The sequence below is a fragment of the Mustela putorius genome, unplaced genomic scaffold, assembly GCF_011764305.1.
Source record: "Mustela putorius furo isolate JIRA1106 unplaced genomic scaffold, ASM1176430v1.1 tig00003854_pilon_pilon_pilon, whole genome shotgun sequence".
Lineage (NCBI taxonomy): Eukaryota > Metazoa > Chordata > Mammalia > Carnivora > Mustelidae > Mustela > Mustela putorius.
Genome location: NW_025422006.1, coordinates 8,376,498 through 8,400,401, shown reverse-complemented (window position 1 = coordinate 8,400,401; position 23,904 = coordinate 8,376,498). Strand labels below are relative to the sequence as shown.

Below are 23,904 nucleotides of genomic sequence, written 5' to 3'. Positions count from 1 at the left end.
ACGTATGTACGTATTTTTAAAGATTTATGTATTTATTTGAGAGAGAGACCGCACGTGAGTGGGAGTGGGGGAGCACAGAGGGAGAGACAGAGAGAAGCAGACTCCCTGCTGAGCGTGGAGCCCAACATGGGATCCAAGATCAGGACCTGAAGTGAAATCCAGAATCCAGTGCTCAGCTGACTAAGCCACCCGGATGCCCTCACCGCTGTGATTACCATCATAACGGCCTCTCTGTCAGGAGCCTCGAGGACAGATCTCATCAGGCCTACTGTCAGGGCAAGTTCTGCATCCCCGGACCAAGCAGCGTGCCTGCATCCCGCGGATATGCCAAGCAAAATGAAGAGTGTCGGAGAGAGAGGTCTGTTCTGCGTGGAGTATCTGATCCCTGACATTGTTTACAGCGGCTGCACGTGGTGATAGGAAATCAACGTTTAGTCTATTACATTGTACTCTATGTATTTTCTACAGAAAATGCACCCTCTTACTTCCTACACCTCTTTATCCTGAGGATACGGAGAATCAGGTTTTTCATCTTTGTTGCAGCTGCTAGGAAATGTAGAGTCACGCCCGCCTGCTAACGTTTTCTCCCTTGTCCGCCAGCACATTTTTCCATACGAGGCCTCAAGTCCTGGCTCCAGCTTCGATCACGACATTTTTTTCCCCTTCGCACTGTCCCTCTGTCTTTTATTTTTAAACCCACTTCTGGTTATATTATTTCTGTGTGCCTCTCTTTGTAAGCCCATTTGAATCGTCTTTGCTCAGGATGCGCAAGCAGTGTATGCACAGAAAGAACGGTCGTCCGTGCACACATTTCATGATCTCCCAGGTGTGCAGAATCGCTGAGTCGCTCCTCCTAGACACAGGACACACCTCGGCACCCCTCAACATGCAGGAAATGACCTCTAGAATGCTAGGTCGGGCTTCCTTGGCGAACAGCACCACGTGGCGTAACTCACCTACCCCAGTAGTGTGATCTCCCTTGGGCCCCGTGTAGGAGGTGGGCGTCTCTCCCCTCCGCCTGTGCCAGCTGCTCCGGTTTCTTCTCTCTTGAGTAAATGCACATTCATCTTGCTCGAAAGTACACTCTCCAGGGGGAGGGAGAAGCCTCTCTGCGGGGAGACAGCAGGTGTCATTACTGAGGCTCCTTCAGTGAATACGCAGCCCGTGGCTCCCCGGGAAGCCCATTCTGCATGGGGGCGTGTCACCCGGCCACAGGCCAGGGCCTCCCGAGAGGCAACCCCCCCCACACCGGCCGCCCACCTACTCCAGGCTCTTGCCTCCAGCCAGGGCCAGGACTGGACCATGGGTCCTGCCTGGAGGCGGGGCGCGCCATCAGACATCTAGATTCAGAAGAGTTGGGACAACTCTGAGAAAGAAACTTCCTCTGACTGGCCAATTTATTTGTCTGAATGAGCTTACAAGGCTCTGAGAGTTGGAGCGAAATTGTCTTCATGGAAAATAAGAAAATTGCCTAATGGAGGAGGTTTCTTCAGAAATTCAGGGTGAGTGAAGGGAATCCTTAGAACAACTCTAGAGCTGCGTCGGGGGAGGCGGGGAAGGTGCGAAAGCTAGACGTGCTTCTGGAGACACAGTTTGACGTGTGTGGAGGATGCATGTCATGACTGGCTTTTTCTGGGCTTCCGTATTCTTTTTCTTTTTTTTTTTTTTTTTTAGGATTTTATTTATTTATTTGACACACACAGAGAGAGACAGAGAGGGTATAAGTAGGGAGAGTGGCAAAGAGAGAGGGGGAAGCAGCTCCCCACCGAGCAGGGAACCTGATGCGGGGCTCGATCCCAGGACCCTGAGATCATGACCTGAGCTGAAGGCAGAGGCTCAACCCACTGAGCCACCCAGGCGCCCACCTGTGCTTCCATACTCTGGTCTACCTCACAGGACTGTATTCAATGAGATCATGTACGTCAAGTATTTAGAACATGAAGTTCTCAATAAATATTACCTAAACAAATACTAGGTCTTAGTGTTTTGCCAGTTGGAGCCTTATTTTCCATTTCCCAAAACAAATATTTATGTCTTCAGATGCCATCTTCAATAAATTTGATGATGATGATTTTTTAAAAGATTTTATTTATTTATTTGACAGAGAGAGAGAGAGATCACAAGTAGGCAGAGAGGCAGGCAGAGAGGGAGGGGGAAGCAGATGCGGGGCTCCATCCCAGGATCCTGAGATCATGACGTGAGTCGACGGCAGAGGCTTTAACCCACTGAGCCACCCAGGTGCCCCTATTCTTTTTTTTTTTAATTTTTAAAATTTATTTTCAGTGTAACAGTATTCATAGTTTTTGTACCACACCCAGTGCTCCATGCAATCCATGCCCTCTCCAATACCCACCACCTGGTTCCCCCAAACTGCCACCCCCTCGCCCCTTCAAAACCCTCAGATTGTTTTTCAGAGTCCATAGTCTCTCATGGTTTACCTCCCCTTCCAATTTCCCTCAACTCCCTTCTCCTCTCCAATTCTTAATATTAGCAAGGTGACACCTCCCACTTACTGGAAACTTCTTTGCCTAAATTTGGTTGTACCTTCACACCCAGATTCTTAGCAAATTTCTCTAACACATAGCCTGTTTTTTTTTTATTACATCTCTTTCATAATAATGATTTTACTTCATTTCATTTCACATACGGTACAAGCCAATGGAGCCTCGTTCCCTCTTCTATGCCTCAAGTGTAGATTCTTGTTTTCTCTTTGTGTTGTCCTTGCAGTGCATCACAAATCAAGGGACTAAAACAAACTATCTTTTCAATAAATAAACAAGGAGATTCTCTTCTAGCGCCACATGGATTCCACAGTTTGCCTGTTTGTTAAAGAAAGAGATACCCTGTGGTTTAAGATGCAGTGGTAATTAGTAGAGACAGGGACCAATGATCCAGATTGAGGTATGCACCATTTTCTCATAAGAAATAATGTCCAGGGTGCCTGGGTGGCTCAGTGGGTTAACCCTCTGCCTTTGGCTCAGGTCATGATCTCAGGGTCCTGGGATCGAGCCCCACATCGGGCTCTCTGCTCAGTGGGGAACCTGCTTCCTCCTCTCTGCCTGCCTCTTTGACTACTTGTGATCTCTCTCTCTCTGTCAAATAAATAAATAAAATCTTAAAAAAAAAAAAAAAAGAAAAAGAAAAAGAATGTCCAACACATAGCCACCATCTTGGTTTTGTCACTATCATCAATGCTTGGTCCACTTTCCACTGTCCTTTAATTCACTTGGGAAATATTTATTTTATTATCATTTAAATATTACATGTTTACAGGCTCCACACTGGGCATGGAGCTTGCCTAAGATTCTCTCTCTCCCTCGGCCCCTCCCTGACTCCCTAAAAAAGAAAGAAAAAAAAGAAAAATGACATGTTTAGTGTAATGTCTGTATAATAATGATTTCATCACTATTACTGGAAAATCTGCCTTCATGTAAGACACATTAAAAATAACAACAGTGACTTCAATAGAAGGTGTGTTTTTTTAACATACTGCTTTGTGCCGGGTCCTAGGCTGGGGAATTCGTAGGTGTTGTCCCCACTAGTCAGGCACGTATTACCATCACTACCTCTCTTGCAGATGACGATACAAGTCATAAGCACACTGTCACACTGTGCGTAAAAAAGTCATCATTTCTAAATTCCAAAACTTACTACACGGATCTGGAGGGGGGCACTTCTGGCCAGAAAAACAAAACTAAGAGGCCAGCCCAGATTCAATGTGTTGGGTGTCATCTTAGAGAAACAGGGTATGCTGGCATAGGTTCGGGAAACAAAGAGAGCTTAAATCCCGAACCGTCTTACCTGGAGATGAACAGCCTCCCAATTCTACTGTAATGTCGTCCAAGGCGACCAGGCCACAGTCCCAAAAACTTTTGCATAGGCTCATGAAAACCACCTGTAAATCAGAAAAATAAAACCATGAATTTGGTTTCCTGTGCATTAGAAATTCTTACACCCTGGGATTTACTCAGCCCAAAGCATGCCTAAGCAAATTACAGAGGCCTCTCTTCCTCGTCCACATGAACTACAGGTCACATGGCCGGAGTGACAGCTAAGCCTTTACACAGGACCCTGAAATCACTGCCATTCTTTTTTTAAGCAGACTTAAGCTCATAATGATAGGCTGTGTATATTAATGCCAGAATCAGCTCACATTCTTTCGAGAGTTGAAAGAGGAAAACAAGAGGTTGACCAGATGGCAGAGGAAAACCTCTCAAGTTTTAAATGTTTTCCCCAGATAATCCACAAAGTGCATAGAGAGTTGACAGTATTCCAGGCATTTTTACAAACATTTCCAGTACAAACAGTATTGATTTTTTGGAAATGACTTTCTGGCGCTGTGCTTCGTTCATATTGTTAACAAAGTCCCTGTCATTTGCCATCTGGAGACTTATGTTCCATTTCCAAAGAGAAGATAGATGTCCCTAGACCGTATCACGAATAAAAGCCCTAAATGCCGTTCTTTTATCAGGCCAAACATTTTTACTCTTCGATGTGAAACAAAACCAGATCCATACCATCAATTATTTAATTCATTGCACCGGAGAACGGGGGATGAGGGGGAGGGAAGTTTTGCATTTCTTTGCATCAGACCTATTTTAAAGTCTCCTTTTCATAGACAGGATGAGCAAAGAGTACTTTTCCAAACATTTGTATTAGATTTTCACTGTACTTTGTGTGTGTGTGTGTGTGTGTGTGTGTTTTAATATTATTTATTTATTTGAGAGAGACAGAGAGAGCACAAGCAAAGGGAGGAGCAAAGAAGCAGACTCCCCGCTGCGTAGGGAGGCCAAGGCTGGACTCCATCTCAGGACCCTGGGACCATGACTTGAGTCCAAGGCAGACACTTAACCCACTGAGCCACCCAGGCGCCCCTGCTTTGTGGTTTATAAAACTGCTTTGCATGTGTAGCCTGATGTGTAATGAATATGAAGTCATTTAGTCCATGTGCCATCCCTCAAATACAAATCTTAATCCAAACAAAAACAAAGAGATAGAACAGAAACTAAGACTCAAGTTGGGAATAATGAGAGCATTTGATTGTTTTGGATTCTAATATTATGTTGTGTCTTCAACTTATCTGTGTTATCAGCAGGAACTCTTTGCTCTCTGAGGATCAGAACCATTAGCATACAAAATTTATTTCAAAATTTTAAAATGATGTGACAGTTTACCACCATGCAAAGTATAAAATGTCTTTAGCTTATATCTTCAGAATAATTACTAAGAATAAGATGTGTAAAAGTTCACTTGGACTGTATTCAGATTGCTTTAAATTATGAAAAGTCTAGTTTAGAGATGTACCAATATAGAACTATGTATATACTTACAAGGGACAAGATAGAAGAGGGTGTTTTGTTTTATCTCTGTTAATTTTCTCATCTTTATAGATTCTAGAGATCATCTGCAGGGTTTCCTACTTGCAGGATTTTTTGCAGGATTTTTGCCTGGGAACTTGTTCCCCATTTGTAAACCCAAATGTCTATGTCATCAGCCCTAAATGCAGTTATATTTTATCAGCAATGTTTATTGTTATGAGGGAAAGAATAGTAATCTGTCTCCTAATTTAGTGAATAAATGGTGCTGCAGAGAGAATAAGTCCTGGCTTTCTTGCCTTTCGGCAATTTTCAAGTCTATTTTTCACCTGAATGGTGAAAAACTAGTTTTTCCAAAATGAATCTGGGATGCCATATAAACCATTACCTACGTAAGACTCAATCATTTGGCAAGCAGACAGATTCTAAAAAGGAGAAACAGCAATGCGCTCTCATATGTTTACTTTAGCATTATTTTATGATGATCGTAAAACCAAACAAGCAAGCAAATAAGCCAGCAAGCCAACAAATGAAACAACCCCAAAACACAAAAATACAGGAAATGAATAAACTATGGTATAGCAAGCTAAGAAATGGGCAAACATTAACCCTGACAGCTTGTGAATATTATTAAGTAGTATGAAAGTCTATCTCTCTCATAATGTTAAGTGGAGAAAAAAATGGTTATAATAGATAAAGTTAAAATTAAACAAACTACGACAAATCACACTGAACTCATCTAAAAGTACCTAGAAAAGAAAAAACCTTGAAAATTTACCAAATATAGAACAATTACGTTAGGCTCATGAAATTATGAGTATTAAACAGAATTCCTCCTTATTTTCCGACCATCCTTTAATTTTGTTATATGGATAATGGAGAAAAAAAGAAAAGAAAAAGAATCAGGACCTCTATAATTAAGATGTGGAATGAGCTAGTGTTTCCTAGATTGGCATCGTTTATTAGCAGCCACAAGGACATCTAGCTATTTAGATTAAAATTAAGTAAAAATCAACAATTCATGTCTTCAGGCACACTGGCCACATTTCAAGTGCTCAGTAGTCACACACAGCTAGTGGTCAAGCAAACGAGACCCAGCAGATACATAACGTTTCGTCATTGCAGAAATTCCAACGGATAGATCTTCCCGGCTCATTTCAAGGATTCCGAACAATCTGTGAACGGCCACAGTGGGTTAGGTGAAACGCTAAAGCTGCTTTGGACAAGAGCGGCCGACTAGGTCTCTCCTAGCTTAGAACTCTTTCCGCACTTAGAATTCTCGCCAGACCACACGCTGTTCCATCTTGTGAGAAACCCATGGGCAGTCAGCTATGAGCTGACATTCAAACTATGGCCTCAAACCCCAGATCGGTTTGGCGCCTGCCTACTAGCGTTCCAACACACAAAAGAAACATGACAAGATCAGCTTGTTTGGTGGAACACACAAGATTTTCCACTGTGCTATTAATAATGCTGATAATATCAGTTCCTATTCTGGGGCCACCTTCTTACATTTTGAGGGCTCCTTGAAGTGGAAAGGTTATTCCAGGGTAGTTGGGACGGGGCCAGCTAATGACCAAGACTGGTCGAGAGAGGGAAAAAGAAAAGCCAGACCTCATGGTCTGCTCTTCAGAACTCGGTCCCTAGGTCCAATTAAGAATGTAACAAGAAGGGAACTGGTCATAGTCTAAATTCTTGAGGGATTAACCTCTTGCTTGTTTGTAAATCTTTTTAAAAAGAGTGTTTATTTCATTTTAGGCAGTGTTTCCAAGCCAGTGGAATACCTCTAGGGGTTGGAAAAAATTCCTAGGCCACTGAATATATACTTAACTTCCTACAATGCACCACAGAGTCCTCCGCAACTGACAGTTACCAATAACAATACTGAAACACCGAAGTGTCCATAGTGCCGAGATTGGACAGAGATGAGCACACACAATGTCTCTTTTAAGTAGGACCAACAGTTAAATCATATTGTTGATCCTGACTTGACTGTATTTAAAATTACTTGTTTGCACATCTGTTTGTATAGCTCTCCCATTAGTGTTTCCAAAGTGAGTCTAGATAGGGTTCCTCAGCAATGAATGCTCTCTAATGACACAAAAACTGTAAAGTGTCACCAGCACCTAAGGACTGAGACCTTTAATACGCTGAAACAGTGTGATTTATAAAAATCTCATTTGTGGGACGCCTGGGTGGCTCAGTTGGTTAAGCAGCTGCCTTCGGCTCAGGTCGTGATCCCAGCGTCCTGGGATCGAGTCCCACATCGGGCTCCTTGCTCAGCAGGGAGCCTGCTTCTCCCTCTGCCTCTGCCTGCCATTCTGTCTGCCTGTGCTCGCTCCCTCTCTCTCTCTGATAAATAAATAAAATCTTAAAAAAAAAAAAATCTCATTTGCCCCTAAGTTCTCGGAGATTTGCACTAAGTCAGGAGCACCCGTCTAAGGGAGGTACTATTGCACTGTGTCCCTCATCGTCTCCCTCTCAAACAGACCAATATATACTCTCTGAGGCACTGCAGGACATCAGGCAGCAACCCTGGTCTCTACCCACTGGATAACATCACCCCCAAGTTGAGATGATCAAAAATACATCGAGACATGGCCAAATGCCCCTTGGTGGGGAGGCAAAATTACCTCTGGCTGAGAACCACTGGGGTGTGGTAGAACACTGCGGTGTGGATGACAAAACCTTCCTTTTTGTCCCGTGTCAGAATAGGACAGTTGTTGCGGGTTTAAGAGCAGACTAGATGGAGTTCGTTTTCTCTGCCTCTATATGTCACCAGGTGGTGGTTCTAACACCCTCCAGCCCTGGAAACAGAAGGCAAAGGAGCCAAGAGACAAGAAAGATGGACAAAGACTCGAGCTAAGCAATCATCCCCGAGATTATCAAAGCTCGACTGTTCCGACTTCCCGCTTTCCTGCAAATTGTCAAAGGGGATAGAATTTTTTCTCTGTTTACATTTTTCTCCTTTTCCGAAAAGGATGATCGACTCCCTCAAAACAACATAATAATGGGCAGCAGATTGTAAAAAACAACTGAGCACGTTTTCCGCATCGCATGTACTTTTAATTGGCTTCTACAGTTATTTGGGGGGTTTAGGAGGGGCAGTAGGGTGGGGAGAGGGACCGTTGGGAATTCAGCCACAAGGCTGTCTGTGTTCATCAGAGGGCGAGCCTATCCCCAGGCTTTTAAAAGTCCACGCAAGTTCTTGGTGAAAGCACCCAAGAAGGGAAAAGTAGATAAATAAGCATGCCAGAAACGTATTTTCCCAAACCAGATCAGGTTAAATTTTGAAAGGGACTGGGGTTACTGATTTCAAGTGTATGAAGTGTCATCATTTAAGGACTTCCCAACTTTGCTGAGGGGAGGAAATAAAGCTTTCTGGAGAGCTGTGGACTCTGTCACCACAAATCCTTGTTGAGCAGTTAAAAAGGATTATTTGTATTAAACAGCTAAACCCTGGCTGAATTAACTGGGTTTTCACAGTCTTGTAAAGGAGTCTTCGTGGCCTGCTCAGGAGACACAGTCGGCCAGATTGCTGGCTTAACCCACCACTTACTTCACTCATTGAACAGCCCCGGCTGGGCCTATAATAAGTATGTGAATGATAGTTTCCAGAAACAGCCTTCTATCTTCACACAGCAGCATTTCAGCCCTATGCCAACAATACCATGAATGACCCGTGTTCACAAAACAAGCCTAGCTAGGTTCGGGTTACCAGCGGTGGACCTCGACGACTTACCAGAGTGTCTGATTCTGAGTTAAATTTAACGTTTCTTTCGCTGAGGTTGAACTGCTTTGCGATCATGTGGGTACATAAATTTGGGTATGGTGACTTCAGAGTTGTGGAATAATTATTCATAAAACTACTATAAACCCGTCACGGAAGTCCCAGAGCCCTTCATTACGGGGCTACGCGCACAAGGGCAGGATATTCTGTTTACCGCCGTCGGATTCATCTCCCTGCTTGACAACGAGCTGTAACAGAATTCTAAACATAACAGAACCGTAAAGCGAAACAAAACAAAAGCTCCAACATGAAGACACTTGGCGAAAGGGTTGCAATCTTCACAAACCCCCAAAGACAGGCTGGGAGGAGTTTCCTCTTAGAGAAACGAGTGCGGGACTCGCATTTTTAGAATCCCAGCCGTGTTTTGGGAAATAGTTGCTGAATGGTGGCAGCATGCCTTCTGCAGACACTATATTTGGTCTTCAGATCCCACAAGAGGCCGGATGACCATGTGTTTTTAAATAAGTCTTTAGCTGACCAATACTTTTTTTTTCTTCTTCTTCTTAAAAGACCCATCTGTTTTGTTTTTCCTTTTTCAAAAGACCCATCTGATTTAACTCAACTCTTGGCTGTGACAAGCAACAAAGACTGAGCGGCTTCCAGCTTCTCCCTCCCTGAGCCCGTCCGCTCCTGGGAACCATCCATTCTGGGCTGGAGGGTAGGCTCCAGGAGGCCTGCGGATAAACAGCAGGACTTTTTCATTGCTATTTCCGTGGTAAATACTCAGATCTCTCGACAAACTGGTTTCAGAAATCTGCACTATTTTGGGATCTTTTGGTCCCTGGAAAGAGAATAGAAACTCCGGGAGAGACCTCAGAATCAGTTACTTTGTAGCATTTGGGAAGGCCCAGAGACCCTGTGGTATTGACTCAAGGGCACACCAGGGCCAGCCGCAGAGCCGGGCAAGAGACATCACGCTCCAAAGCCTTGATGGAGCACATTTCATTATACAGACCCACCTCTTTTCTCCCTTGGGCTGTGGGTATTTAAAATGGGATTCTGAATCATTCTGTTTTATACCGGAAACCAATATAATGTTATCTGTCAATTATACCTCAACTAAAAAAAAATCCTGAAAGGTATGATTTTGAAACTCCTCAGTTCATAGCAGTGGACCCAACATGTCTTTGACCTCCTTTGACAACCAGCTTCCTGACATTTTTGCCCTCTGTCTGTTTATAAGGAGTTTTTGGTAACCTGGCACAAGAACCTGAATCCTACACGAATCGTGGCTACATTTAAAAGCTGGCCCAGCCAGGATCCTCTCCTGCCCACCTTCCCTTACCTCAGTGACGCTCTTCTTTGCCTTAGCTGGTGACCCTGCATCCACGTAGGCCCACAGGAAAGAATGTTCTCAACTCCCATAGCCACACCTCCCACCTTAATTTTCATCTGCACCTGTTCTCACTCCCTTTCCCTTTGTTTTGGGAGCAAGGTCTGTCTGACTCCTAAGTTCCTGAGTCTTCCCACTGCAGGACACAATGCCTAATCGACACAATTAATACGGAGGATCCAAATGGAAAATGTGAGAAGGCTCTGGAAAAACGAACATTAGACAAAGATAAGGTTGTGATACTAAAAATGATTTTTAGGGGCGCCTGGGTGGCTCAGTGGGTTAAAGTCTCTGCCTTCAGCTCAGGTCATGATCCCAGGGTCCTGGGATCGAGCCTCACATCTGGCTCTCTGCTCTGTGGGGAGCCTGCTTCCTCTTCTCTCTCTGCCTGCCTCTCTGCCTACTTGTGATCTCTGTCTGTCCAATAAATAAATAAAATCTTAAAAAAAAAAAACAACAAAAACAAAGATCCCGGGGTCATGGGATAGAGTCTTGCATCCGGGTCTCTGCTCGGCAGGGAGCCTGCTACTCCCTCTCCCTCTGCCCCTCCCCCTACTTGTGGCCTCTCTCCCTCTCTCACATAAATAAATAAAATCTTAAAAAGATAAAAAATGATTTTTAGTGCTTTAGAGTCTAATTCACACGCTAACGAAGAGGACGCTGTTGTGTGTATTTATCCCGTCAGTCGATGCCCGTTTATCTCTGGCCCACCTCCCTCAGGAAGCTCCCTGGCTGAACCCCTCCCTAACCCATGCAATATAAGGTAATGACCAATTTAACTGTCCCGTTCAAGGACAGACGTCACACTATGGAGCTCTTGACGTAGCTCACTGGGATGGAGATAGAATGCCGGTTCTACCAGAACACAGGCACAGTGCAGTCACCGAACAGCAAACACGGAAGAAGCTAGGTCTTTGTCCTGACCTTCATCTGGGCTCGGAAAGTTCTGGGGTCAAGAGAGGACAGCAGGTACCCAAGCAGGAATACTGCCTTCATGCTACTCATGTCTGAGACAGAGAGACAGTTTTTGGCCTGATTTTCATTGATTCCCAAGGCACAGTATGGATCCTCGACTGGACGAAGGCTTGTGGCTTAAAGCTTGTGTAACACTCTGCCCTTGCAGCCTGCCACGAGCTGTTTGACCGAACCCCACTGATGGATAATTGGGCAGTTTCTAATTTCTCAGCATTATACAACCTGCTGGGATGAATATTGGTGTCGAAATACTTGTGCATAACCACTATTAGTTCCTTAGGATGCATCCCGGGAAGTAGAATTTTGCACCAAAGGGTATTCCTGTGGGGTGCTGGGGGTGGCTCCGTCAGTTAAGTGTCTGACTCTTGATTTCAGCTCAGGTCATGATTTCAGAATCATGGGATTAAGCCCAGTGTCGGGCTCCGGGCTAGGCATAGAGTCGGCTTAAGATTTTTCTCTCTCCTTTTCCCTGTATCCCTCCCCGCATGTCCCCCCACAACAAGTATTCATGTTTGGAGGCTTTATTTTTGAGACATGTACATTGAATTGTCATCTAGATATATCAATTTATCTTCACACTAGAGCTTATGAAAATCCTTGTTTCCTGACATCGGTACCTCTCCGGGGTAAGGAGGTAAGTAACTAACTAAATATGTGTGAGTGTGTGTGTGTGTGTGTATTTTTTCTTTTAAAGATTTTATTTACTTATTTGAGAGAAACAACATGAGAGAGAGAACATGAATGGGGGAGGGCAGAAAGAGAGGGAGAAGCAGACTCCCTGCAGAGCAGAGAGCCTGATGCGGGGCTCGATCCCAGGACCCCAGGGTCATGGCCTGAGCTGAAGGCAGAGACTTAATTGACTGAGCCACCCAGGTGCCCCTGTATTTTAAGTATTCATAGATAATACTCTATAATATGAGACATGAGATATTACTCATATATATGCATATTTGGGGCCTACATTGAAAGATTTTTTTAATTGATAAACTGAACAATACAAAGAGTACACATTATGAATATAATTATTAATAGAAGCAGCATACTCCAGAGTATTATAGTTTTAAAATATTTTTATCTATTTGATAGACAAAGGTGCTATTTTATATTTTTTTAAATTTCATTACAAATGAGGTTGGATATGTATGCGTTTATTTTCCGGTAGCTCCTCCCTTCCTTCCTTCCGTTCTCTCTCTCTCTCTCTTTCCTTCCTTCCTTCTTTCTTTCAACATTTTATTTTCAAGTAATCCCTGCCCCCAACACGGGGCTCGAACTCACAACCCCGAGATCAAGAGTTGCATGCTCTACCAATTAAGTATTTACTGAAATAGCAATCGTTCTTTTTTTCTGACTTGCCCGTACATATCCATTGCCCACTTTCCTACTGCTTAGCTTACCTTCTACTTACTGATTTATTAGAGTAAATTCATATATCAAATACCCTAAGAGTTTGTCATATGTGTTGTAAACTTTATTTCCTGGCCTGGCATTTGCCTTTCAGATACATTTTTTAGGCCATCCATATCTGCGGAATGAAACTAAGAGAGAACTAAACATCCTGGTTTAAAGACAAAGATGAACTAGGCGGGCCACAAATGGTCGTGTGTCCTTGAGCATGTATAAGTACACAGGTCACCTGACATTAAACAGAAGATAGGAGTCAGGACCCGTGAGCAGTGTGGTGGGGTACGCCATGGGCATGTAGACTGGGGACTGTCTGGAGAGACTTCTCCTAGAGGTGGGTACTAAGAGATACAGCAGAAAACTGCCAGAGACTGTCACACAAGAGAGTGAGGAGAAGCCAGGGTCATCTATGCAAACGAAAGAAGGTACTCTTCCCTGGGTGAGAGTAGAGAGTTTTTATTAATGTACGCATTGTCAATTGAAGCAACTGAACTGAGTTCACGACTCCAGAGGCCAGCAAATACTTAGTTGGTCTAAGAGCTCAGAAAACCAGAGGACCCCCAGAGAATCTCAACGTGAACATCAAAAAATAATGTTGCCTCATAAGAACTTGGGAAGTGTTTCCCTAAAAATGTAGCCATTTCAGGACTTGGAAATACTCCCAAGAATAGGAATCTGAAAGTGTGGAGGGAGGTAGTGTTTTCAGGTTTATGAATAATTCTTGGGAGTCAATGCTTGCTTCATTAAGCTTATTAATAAAACCATGGCAGAAGAATGCCTGTGCTGTCTTTTCAGATTTCTCCACAGTGCCAGGAGGACTAATGTAGTAATCTAGCAATACTCCAGGAGATTAATTCCTTGGGAAAGTTCTAGAAGAATGCACTGACACAAATGCTACATTGTGTAAGCTGTGTCAGCAACCAGCAGTTGTGCAAACCAGTCTTTCCATTCATTCCCCTGGAAGCTGACATGAAATGCCTTCAACAAATACCTCAAAGGAGAGGAAGGGAAAACATGATGCCTCAACCCTGTGTTGCTCATATTTAAAGTACCTGAGGATTCCTGGATTGGCAGCTGACACTGAGTTTGGCCTGAACAACTCAAGAGAGGCTCCTTTTCCATACTTAGCCCCTCTCTTTGATTCCACCTTAAAACTCGTCCCACTTGACTGTGTAATTTTCCACACTCTATGTTCGGAAACCCCCTAATCTGTTCTATAATGTGTTGATTATCTTGTCAGTAGTTAATGACCCTGCTATTTCTACTTTGCACTCAGCGGCCCTGCTTTAATTACGCCGTGACATTAATATCCTGGGGTAGCCGTTTCTCAGAGTTCCCGGACATCATGAAACTGACAGGAAATCTATCTCCTCTCACGCATGGTGTCTACACATTGGTTTTCTGGCTCCTTAATGTCCTTAATCTGGCTCCTTTACGGCAGGGTGTCTTGTTATCCAAGGGCCACCTATGTATAAATCTCTCCAGAAACCTACTAGACTTGCTCTTCTAGTTGAATGAACGTCTAAGTGTTGCCTTTAAAACTTGCAGAAGCCTAGATATTCAACACCTACTCCCATTTTCATCATTAAAGGGCAAAATTAAAAGGAAGATTGTATTTATTGATTTATTTTTATTTTTTTATTTGACACACAGAAAGAGAGAGAGATCACAAGTAGGCAGAGAGGCAGGCAGAGAGAGCAGAAGGGAAGCAGGCTCCCAGCCGAGCAGAGAGCCTGATGCGGAGCTCGATCCCAGAACGCTGAGATCATGACCTGAGCTGAAGGCAGAGGTTTCACCTATTGAGCACTCAGGCGCCCCTAAAAGGAAGATTTTAAAATCACGAATCCAAGTCACAGACTTAAATTTCATTAATTTTTTTTTTTAACTAAAAGGAGAAGATTATCACAAGAGGAAACAAGGCGCTACAGAGAGCCCTTCATGAGGGCTGAGCTACACAGTGTGAAGACAGCTGCTGACTTTAAGATGCCCAAAAAGAAAATACATGGTAGAAGAGACATGGGGGGGGCACCCTAAAACATGTCCTTATTACACAGAGAGGTGACGTGACGTTCTGAATTACATCGTTAATGCCGAAGCCAAGACTTGAAGCCAAGTCTTCCTGCTCTACAAAGCCTCACTCTAACAAGCTACGACTTACTAAAGATTCAAAGAGGAAGGGGCACTTGAGATGACCCGGAGAGAACGGGAGGGTAGGCTCTTCTCAGGCATGATTCCTGCAGCGCCCCGCATGGGAAACAGTAGTTGTTGATAAACACTTTGTGGGGGGACAGCAGCAGTGAGAAGGTGAGGATTTCGGGGGTGAGAACCCTCAGCAGCATCTGACAGAAGATGTGCTTTCCGAAAAGTCTGAACACAAAACATGGGACTGGGTGGCAATTTAAATGGATAAAAATGTAAAAGGAAAGGTTGGTTGTTCGTGTGTGTGGCCGGCATACACTGGCAGCGTATAGAGGGCTCGTGGGTATTGAAAATTTGAGAGTGAGGAACAATTCAGGAAATAAGGCCCCAGAGGTGGCAGGATAGTGAGATCCTAGGGGTAGATGGACAAGGGTGACAGCTCCTCTGTCACGTGCCCCGGTGACCGAGAGAGGGAGGTGAGGGTTCAGAGAGAAACAGAGCTGAAGGGGTTTGTGCTGAAAGCCTTCATCCCTATGGAACATGAACCTGTGAGCTCGCATCCTAAGACGGAGGCGGGGAGAAACAAGCGGGAAACCAGCAGGTGAAGAAGAGCCTGAACGTCTGGGGGTGGGAACGTCACTGACCACAGAGGCAGGACGGAGGCTGGAGAAGCTGCACTGGCAGACACGAAAGGCTTCCAGAACATCCAGAGGCCTCGTAAAACCTCCTACCGGTCACTGGGAATAGCGAAATGATTCCGTGTGAGGAGGGGAAGTTGTCTCCCAGAGAAGAGTTGCAGCTTTTGGACTTAATAAATATCATCAGAAAAAGCCCTCAACCAGACTCTGCAGCTACGTGTCTAGGTGTGTCCTTCCATCTGCCCCGGCGGGAGAGTCCTGCCTCTAAGTGTTCATTCACATTCATATGCCCCGTGGGACGAGTGGCTCAGGTGCTGGGCTACACGCAATGGTGGTTCATATGATCCGAGGGCGGAAAGAGTTCATCTTGCTTCTTCCCTGGACCTCTCTGCTCGTCCTTGCTATCAACCTGTATTCATTACCAGCTGGCTTCCCCTTTCCAACCCTGTGTTCAATACCCACCCTGTTACCGAATGGTGTTCACACTGTGGGAATGTGAGACAAGGCTCCCTGTTCTCCAGACCCTTGCGGTTGGATTAATAGACAGGCAAATAGACAATTTCAGTGTAACGCATTAAATGCTATGATAGCAGCACGATGTTAAGAGGGGCCACATAAGACAAGGGTTTTACGTTAAATACTCTAAAGGAACTACCACCTTACATGAGGGTCAGCAAGATCCTTTAGTGTAGAACTTACAAGAGTTTCTAATATGTTACCGTGCATTGTGAATCTTCAGGTGTGTACACGGAAGAGACTGAGCACGGAAAATTTCCCCCAACTCACTGGACCACAGAATTCTGTTTCAATGGAACTATTCAGAAGATCTGTACTCTGGGGACATATCCTGAGAAACAATGACATAAGGTTCTTGACTAGTAAAGAAATAAATGGATTTATATTTTCTCCGACTGGCCAGATAAGGGTTTTCTCCAAATCCATAAATGACATTTTTAAAGTTTATCTGTTTTTTAATCTTATAAGAGAGTAAAGATGTATATTAGAAGGCTTGACCATTAACCCGCTGATGATTAAGTTGGGCCTGGATGAGACAGAATGCCTGGTCATTTCCTCATTAATGGGCTAGTTAACATTTTTTTCCAAAAGAAATATTTAAGGAACACAATATTGAGTTGCTCCCAGTACTTCTAATTAACGGACCTCTTGAAGATCTTTGTTAAAGAGAAAACTAGCTTCAGGCCAGGAGATAGTGCAGGACCTAATACACAGGCTGCAGAAACCAAGAATAATTTTAAATTAAGGATCTGAACACAGAAAGGCTAAAATTTGTGCTCCATCTTTACGGAATTTCTGACAATGGCCCTCTAGTCTCTCCTGACATTTGGTTTTTAGGAAAAGCACTTTGGAGTGAATTGTTCCCTCTCCTCATTATCATCCCTAGTGTGTAAAAGTCTCAAGGTGTCTCTTGACTACCTGTCCTCCATTTAGCAATGTGCTGGAGAAAAACAGATCAAGAAAGCTGTTTCATGACTCAGGCCTTTCAAAACGTTTCTAAGACATTAAAAAAATCTCCTGTAGGCATTCGTGACTGCAAAGGCAACCATGTCATGAAGAAAGCCTAGTACTGTTAAAATAAAAATGTAGCTCTGACCCGATTTTTAGCTTGAAGAATACTTCATAGCAAAAATCAAGGTGCAGAATTATCCACATGCTAAAGACATGTTGCCTGTGAAATCTGCTGGGGATCAGGACCTGAAGAAAATATTCTTTAGTCTCGGGCACGCTCTGTCTCTCCCTCTGTCTCTGTTCAGTTAATTTAACAGATGCTGATGACGTACCAGGTGCGGCGCTAAGGCCTTTACTCGACACATTTCCTTCGTTCTCCGCCGTAATTGCCTGAGGAAGGTACTACTAGTGTCCTGATTCCATGAAGAAAAGTGAGGCTCCGCAAGGTCACACGACTAGCCCAAATGACGAAGGTGTAAGTGGCAGAGAAGCCGCGCAGGAGAACCCTTCAGCATCACGCTGTGTTTCCCTGTACCCCACAGCTCTCCTTTGTCTGAAATGATCCGTCATGAATTCCGATCCCTTGTAAGAGCCAAAGGTATTTCTAACATAGAACAACTGAGCCTCGATGATAAAGCACTAAGAATTTTTACCAATCTTGAGTTAGGGCCGGGTTCTCTTTCCCGCCTGGTCATCTGCCTCCTGCCAGGAGAGGGCTAGGGGCACAGAATGGCCTGGTATAGAAACCATGGATTCTGAATTCAAAAAGGTCTGGGTTTACCTCTCAGCTCTACCAGCTCTGCATGCTATTGAACAATGTCCTTAATTTTCTGCCTGAACTTTCCTCATCTGTTAAATGGGGCCGCACTGCTTCCTTCCTAGGGCACCACAGCATTAAACGAAGCAGAACACATCGAATGCTTAGCGCTGTGCCCAGCACATGGAAAGCGTTCTGTGAAAGTTTCTGTTGTGGGCAGCTGTGACAACATTAGCCAGAATCCGTCCATCAGCCTACCTTGCTAGAACGGCCTACCCTTCCTTAAACAGAGCTACATATTATAGTTTCCATCGAACTTTAGACGGTCTATGGAAATAGGGAATTATTAACTGAACCGGCCCATTGTCCTTAACATAGGCTGGGAGAGAACCACCAGGGGAAGGAAAGGAACAGAAGCATCCAGAGTGGAAGGCATCTGGGAAGGCACAGGTGGGCCAGTGTGTCCGTATTAGGAGTGACGGAAAAGAAACACGTGGGGAGCGGCTAACAGTTCTGACTTCTTTGAGGCCCACGCTGCCTCTCAGCTCAGCTCTGAGCTGACACGACTCCTTCACAAAAGCAGGTTACACTAACAATGCAAATGGAAGGGGTCATTGTCATTATTTTAAGTATGTAGCATAGAGACTCAAACATACCTACCCAACACTTCCACCGGTGAGAATTTAGGACCAGGATCAACCCACGTATAGTCAAAACTCAAAGACAAAGCTGTCAAGCCAGGGAACAGGGGTAAAAATACAGCTGTTCGATCTCTCTGAGTTGGGCCGCAACTACTCACACTTGAACAGACTGGGTAGAAGCCTCGAGCATCTCAAGACACCTGTGCTGGGAGAGTCCGAGGGGCACCGTGGGTTACACATCTGACTCTTGGTTTCGGGTCAGATCAAGCCCTGCATTGGGTTCTTCGCTTGGTGCTGAGTCTTCTTGGGATTTGCTCTCACCCCTGCCCTCCCAACCTCCCCATCTCTCTCTCTTTCTCAAATAAATAAATAAATCTAAAAATTATTTAAAAAAATAAAAACCTCTGTTCAACGGCAGGCTTCAGAACTGGACAAACATGGGTGAAACCTTGCTCTGCTGCTCACCAGCCTTAGAAAGTCTGCTTGTTCATTTTCTTTTTTTAAAAGATTTTATTTATTTATTTGACAGAGAGAAATCACAAGTGGGCAGAGAGGCAGAGAGGCAGAGAGAGAGAGAGAGGAGGAAGCAGGCTCCCTGCTGAGCAGAGAGAGCCCGACGCGGGACTCGATCCCAGGACCCCGAGATCATGACCTGAGCCGAAGGCAGCGGCTTAACCAACTGAGCCACCCAGGCGCCCCTGCTTGTTCATTTTTTAAAAAATTATTTTTCATTGTTCTTTTCATTATTCATCCACTTATACATTGTTCACATAGACACCAAACTAAATTTATCAAACAAAATGTCCCTGGTGATCTACTCTGCATCTGACACAGATTTCTATAGATACAGAAATGACCAAGACTGATAAGGTCCCTGTCCTCATGAAGGTTCTATTTTTACAGAAAGGGAGATGGACAATGGATACTTTAAAAGCTTTGCAGGCGATCGTGATGAGGGTCAACAAGCCCGGCCCCAAAGTCAGAACTTGAAAGCTGTCCCACAGCCATTAGTAAGCAATTGTGACCCAAGTAGCTGCTAGGTTTGGGGTTCCTAGTGTGAAAAGTAAGGAAGAAACAGATTTCTATGAATAAGAGGATATCATTGAAGCCATGAAAAAGAACAAATTCTTGCCATTTATAACAACACAGACCTCGAGGGCATGAAGGCTAAAAGAAATAAGAGAAAGGCAATTTGTGGAGCATAAGAAATAACATGGAAGACATGGGGAGATAGAGAGGAGAAGGGAGTTGGGGCAAATCGGAGGGGGAGACGAACCATGAGAGACTGTGGACTCTGAGAAACAATCTGAGGGTTTTGGAGGGAAGGGAGCTGGGGGGTTGGGTGAGCCTGGTGGTGGGTATTAAGGAGGGCACGTATTGCATGGAGCACTGGGTGTGGTGCATAAACAATGAATTCTGGAACACTAAAAAAAATTTTAAAAATAAATAAAAATTTAAAAATAATAAAAAAATAAAGTTAACCATCCCCTTTTCAGTGGACTAAAAAAAAAAAAAGTCATGTGCTCTCACAAGTGGAATCTAAAAGAGAAAAGAAACCCGAGGGCATAGACACAGAGAACAAATTGGTGATCGCCACACATGAGGGGCAGAGAGTGACTGAAACGAATGAAAGGGGTCAAAAGGTACAAACTCGCAGTTATAAAATTGGGAAGTCCTGGAAATGTAATGTACAGCGTGGTGACTAGAGATAACGATATTGTGTTGCAAATTTAAAAGCTGCTAAGACAGTAGATCTTAAAAGATCTCATCACAAGGAAATAAATCTGTAACCGTGTAGTGACATGTTAGATGTACGGTGGTGGTCATTTCACAGTATGTGCGTTATTGAACCATACTATATGCCTGAAACTAATACAATGCTATATGTTAATTACATCTCAATTCTAAAAAGTCCTAAGATTGCAAAGCCCATAAAGGAGGGTTAGAATAGACAGAGCGGGAGGGGGCTGCCGTCGGGGCACACAGAGTCTCTTTCCTAAGAGCAACAGGAAGCCGAAGGGTTAATTCGGGGTGGTCAGGGAGGGGGGTGGTTTGCTCATGAAAATTCTGCTGCCAGGCAGAGCAGAGATGGGAGCAGGGCAAGAGTGGACAGCAGGTAAGGTTAGGATTTCATTTCCATTTTCGAAATCAACTTACAGACCAATGGTTCTCATTCAAGGATGGTTTGGCACTTCTGGGGCCATTTGGAAACGTGTGGAAATAATCTGGGGTTGCATTAATTGCAGATGGGAAAAAACCGGTATTGTGAGGGACACCCCTCCCCAAAGGCAGAACTGTCCTCTTCCAAATGCCAAGGCGGCCCACACTGGGAAATCCGGCCACTGGCCAAACCAGAAGGCTCCACTGCAGGAACATAAAGATTATTAGCCGTGACAATGTGAAAGCCCGAGAGATCTGGACCAGGGGAGGGGCAAGAGCCGCGAAGGGAGAGGTAGAGGTGAAGATTCATTCATTCTCACATACGAGGCTGTTAAGAGACACTATCTAGAGCTGATGGATCCAAATAGTTAAGTGTCTAGTTAAGTGTATGCAAGATGTAAAAAGCACCAAAAGTTAAAAACAAAATATAACTAAATATCGTGAGACGAGAGAAAAGGAGAAGGAATAGTATTAAATAAGCTAAAGTCCTTATCTTTCATAACAGGCAACACGATTCAAGTTAATGAATCAAGAAACAGAGGTGGAAATACAATATTTAAAATTAAAGAAGAGGGGTACCTGGGTGGCTCAGTGGGTTAAAGCCTCTGCCTTCGGCTCAGGTAATGATCCCAGGGTCCTGGGATCGAGTCCCCCATCGGGCTCTCTGCTCAGTGGGGAGCCTGCTTCCTCTTCTCTCTGCCTGCCTCTCTGCCTACTTGTGACTCTGTCTGTCAAATAAAATCTTTAAAAAGTTAAATTAAATTAAATTAAAGAGGAAAGTATCCCCAAATCAGGAAGAAAAACCACCATAAGAAGAAGTGCCGCTGGAGTTTGAATTCGGGGGAAGGGAGTCGTAAGGGCAACTCTGATTTGTCACTGGATCCCTTCCCTGAAACACATTTGCCCTCATTTCCCGTGTATGTTATGTGTATGTTACGTCAGCTGCTAAGCTATAGCTTCCTGCCTTAATGCACGTCCCTGCGGTGGCCGTCAGACGGCTCCCTCATGCTCCAAGGAGCTGGTTCTGCTTAGCAGGGACCGGCCAGAAACCACACTCCACCTGCAGACATGTGTCCCGAGTTTTCTGGTGTTGAACTGGAACTTCTGCTCATGAGTGTTGGGGCCAGATCCGTGATGAGTTCCTTCCACGGCTGAAAGAACGTCCCTGCCCCCACGGGTCCAGATGCATTTTTCGTCTTGTGGTCGGGAGGGAACTGAGCAACTGCTGGGAGCGGGCGGAAGCCCGCCAACGAGGAAAAGGGCAAGTGGTCCAGGGCCTCCCCACCGGCCGGGGGGCTTGCTGTCACCCACGGGTGTCAGGTAAGAGCTGGGCGCACTCTAAAGGAGCACGTGTGTGAGGAGAGCATGTGGAGGGACAGGGGAAGGGGGGTGGACGGGGGCACGAGCAAGAGTTAGAATCCGGACGGCCTGAAACTGACCATCCACACACCAGCCCAGTGGGCCTCTACTGGTCACTATCTTTTATGTGCCTGGTTAGTTGAACTACTCTACTTTTCTCTAGGAGACCCTTCTGTGAGGTGGTGAGATTGTACATTGTTAGTTGCGTAAGTATCTGTCTCTTACTCTTCTATCACCTGTGATCTCCACCTCAAGGGCAGGGTTTGAGTCTCATTCATCTTTATATCTGCTGCACTGAGCATGTATCTAGTAAATTCTAGTTAAATAAAGGAATGGACAGGGGAATGAATAAACAAATGAAAGCCACATGAATAAAATGCTTATTATATCCCCTACCTTTTAAAAAACATTAGCAAAACAGGGTGTAGAGTATAACAAAAATTTCCTTACTTTCTGGTGCAGCCCTGATTATGTGAATCTGGTACGTGTGTGTGTGTGTGTGTGTGTGTGTGTGTGTTACCGTAACTATAATTGGTAATGGCGAAACAATTTAAGCCTTTGGGATCCCCAAGAGGTGCAGAGAGGCTTGGCTACCTCTAGGACTAACAGATCAAAGAGGAAATTCAATGACGTTGCAAAGGTCAGATGACATTTATGGAAAGACGGGCTCATTCAGGAAATGTTTGGAATTGGCGAGGCAATAGATTAAAGGGCATGGAGTCTAGACTAGGAAGGAGTAGGGACTTGGCACCAGAAACATTAACTAGCTTCCTCTACTACCCAAGGGATGTATGAAGCATCTCACTTTAGTCATGTGATGCAAGTGTTACGGAGTTCAGAAGGCGAGACCTACGATAACACTACCTGTTTAATTAGCATAACCATAATACGAGCTATACCTATGAGACTGTGACAAAACTTGTGTGCTTATGTTCTGAGAGAAGTATCGTAAATTGGCTCACTTGTTTTTAGAAGTTGGTAAGTTATGGGGGCGCCTGGGTGGTTCAGTCAGTTGAACGTCTGACTTTTGATTTCAGCTCAGGTCACGAGCTCAGGGTCATGAGACTAATCCCCCCATTGGGCTCCATGCTGCGCAGCTCAGCGGGGAGTCTGCTTAAGACTCTCTTGATCTCCCTCTCCCTTGGCCCCTCCCCCCACTCATGCTCTCTTTCTAAAATAAATAAATTAATTTTTAAAAAAAGTCGTAAGTCATGGAGGCTACCATATCATTATAATCACAATTTCTAACAATGGAAAAGAACTTTGTAAAGATTTTCAAAGGTCTTTGATTCATCATTGTGAAAATTTAATCATTCCCTGGTGGGTATTCTAATGGACTAAAAGTAACCACGCATCATTATGATGGGACTGGTGTGCCATATTTCTTCAGCAGAAAACTACAGATGGATGAAGCTATCTTCTGTCTGGATGGCTACAACTAAGAGAAGCTCAGCCATTAACACTTGCGAAGAAGGTTCTACTACCTTCTACAAACCCTCCAGGTTTGTATCTTCCCCTAAGGAGCCTGCACTTTGAGTTTATTCCTGGTTAATAAACATGATCAACTGATCGATCCTTTCCCTTTCATCCAACAATATTTTTTGAGCTCCCACTCTGTGAGTCATCTGTTTGAAGAAAGAGACCTTTCTTGCTCAGAGTGAATTGGCTCAAGTAGAAAGACATTTTCTGGTTGAATGATGGGCTGAAACAAAATGGATTTTTCCATACTGGTTTCATATCTGGGTTGCAGTTGACCGAATTTATTACTTCTGTAAACCTTCCTTTAGGATTTGTTAAAGTTGGGAGATTATAGTTTTCTTTATATTCCCTTTGCAGTCAAGATCTCTTTGTCCTCTTATTGCTTCAAAATCAGCAGGTGATGGTACCTTACATAAACCCTCTCCATCTGGGTTGGTTTTCATTTTTTAC

The 23,904-nt window shown here is 44.3% G+C and overlaps 1 protein-coding gene across 2 annotated transcripts in view; it reads right to left on the bottom strand.

Annotated features, from left to right (window-relative positions):
* The window catches only part of MAMDC2 (MAM domain containing 2), a 141,581-nt gene that overhangs the window by 25,254 nt on the left and 92,423 nt on the right, over nt 1-23,904 (bottom strand). The window contains exons 10-11 of one of the 2 annotated variants that reach the window (XM_045065086.1): nt 3,802-3,895; nt 961-1,109 (exon numbers count right to left, since the gene is read on the bottom strand). In XM_045065086.1, coding sequence (XP_044921021.1) covers nt 961-1,109; nt 3,802-3,895 — 243 coding nt within the window. Of the gene's footprint in view, nt 1-956; nt 1,110-3,801; nt 3,896-23,904 lie in introns of both variants that reach the window. The other variant, XM_004769232.3, reaches the window with a different exon arrangement.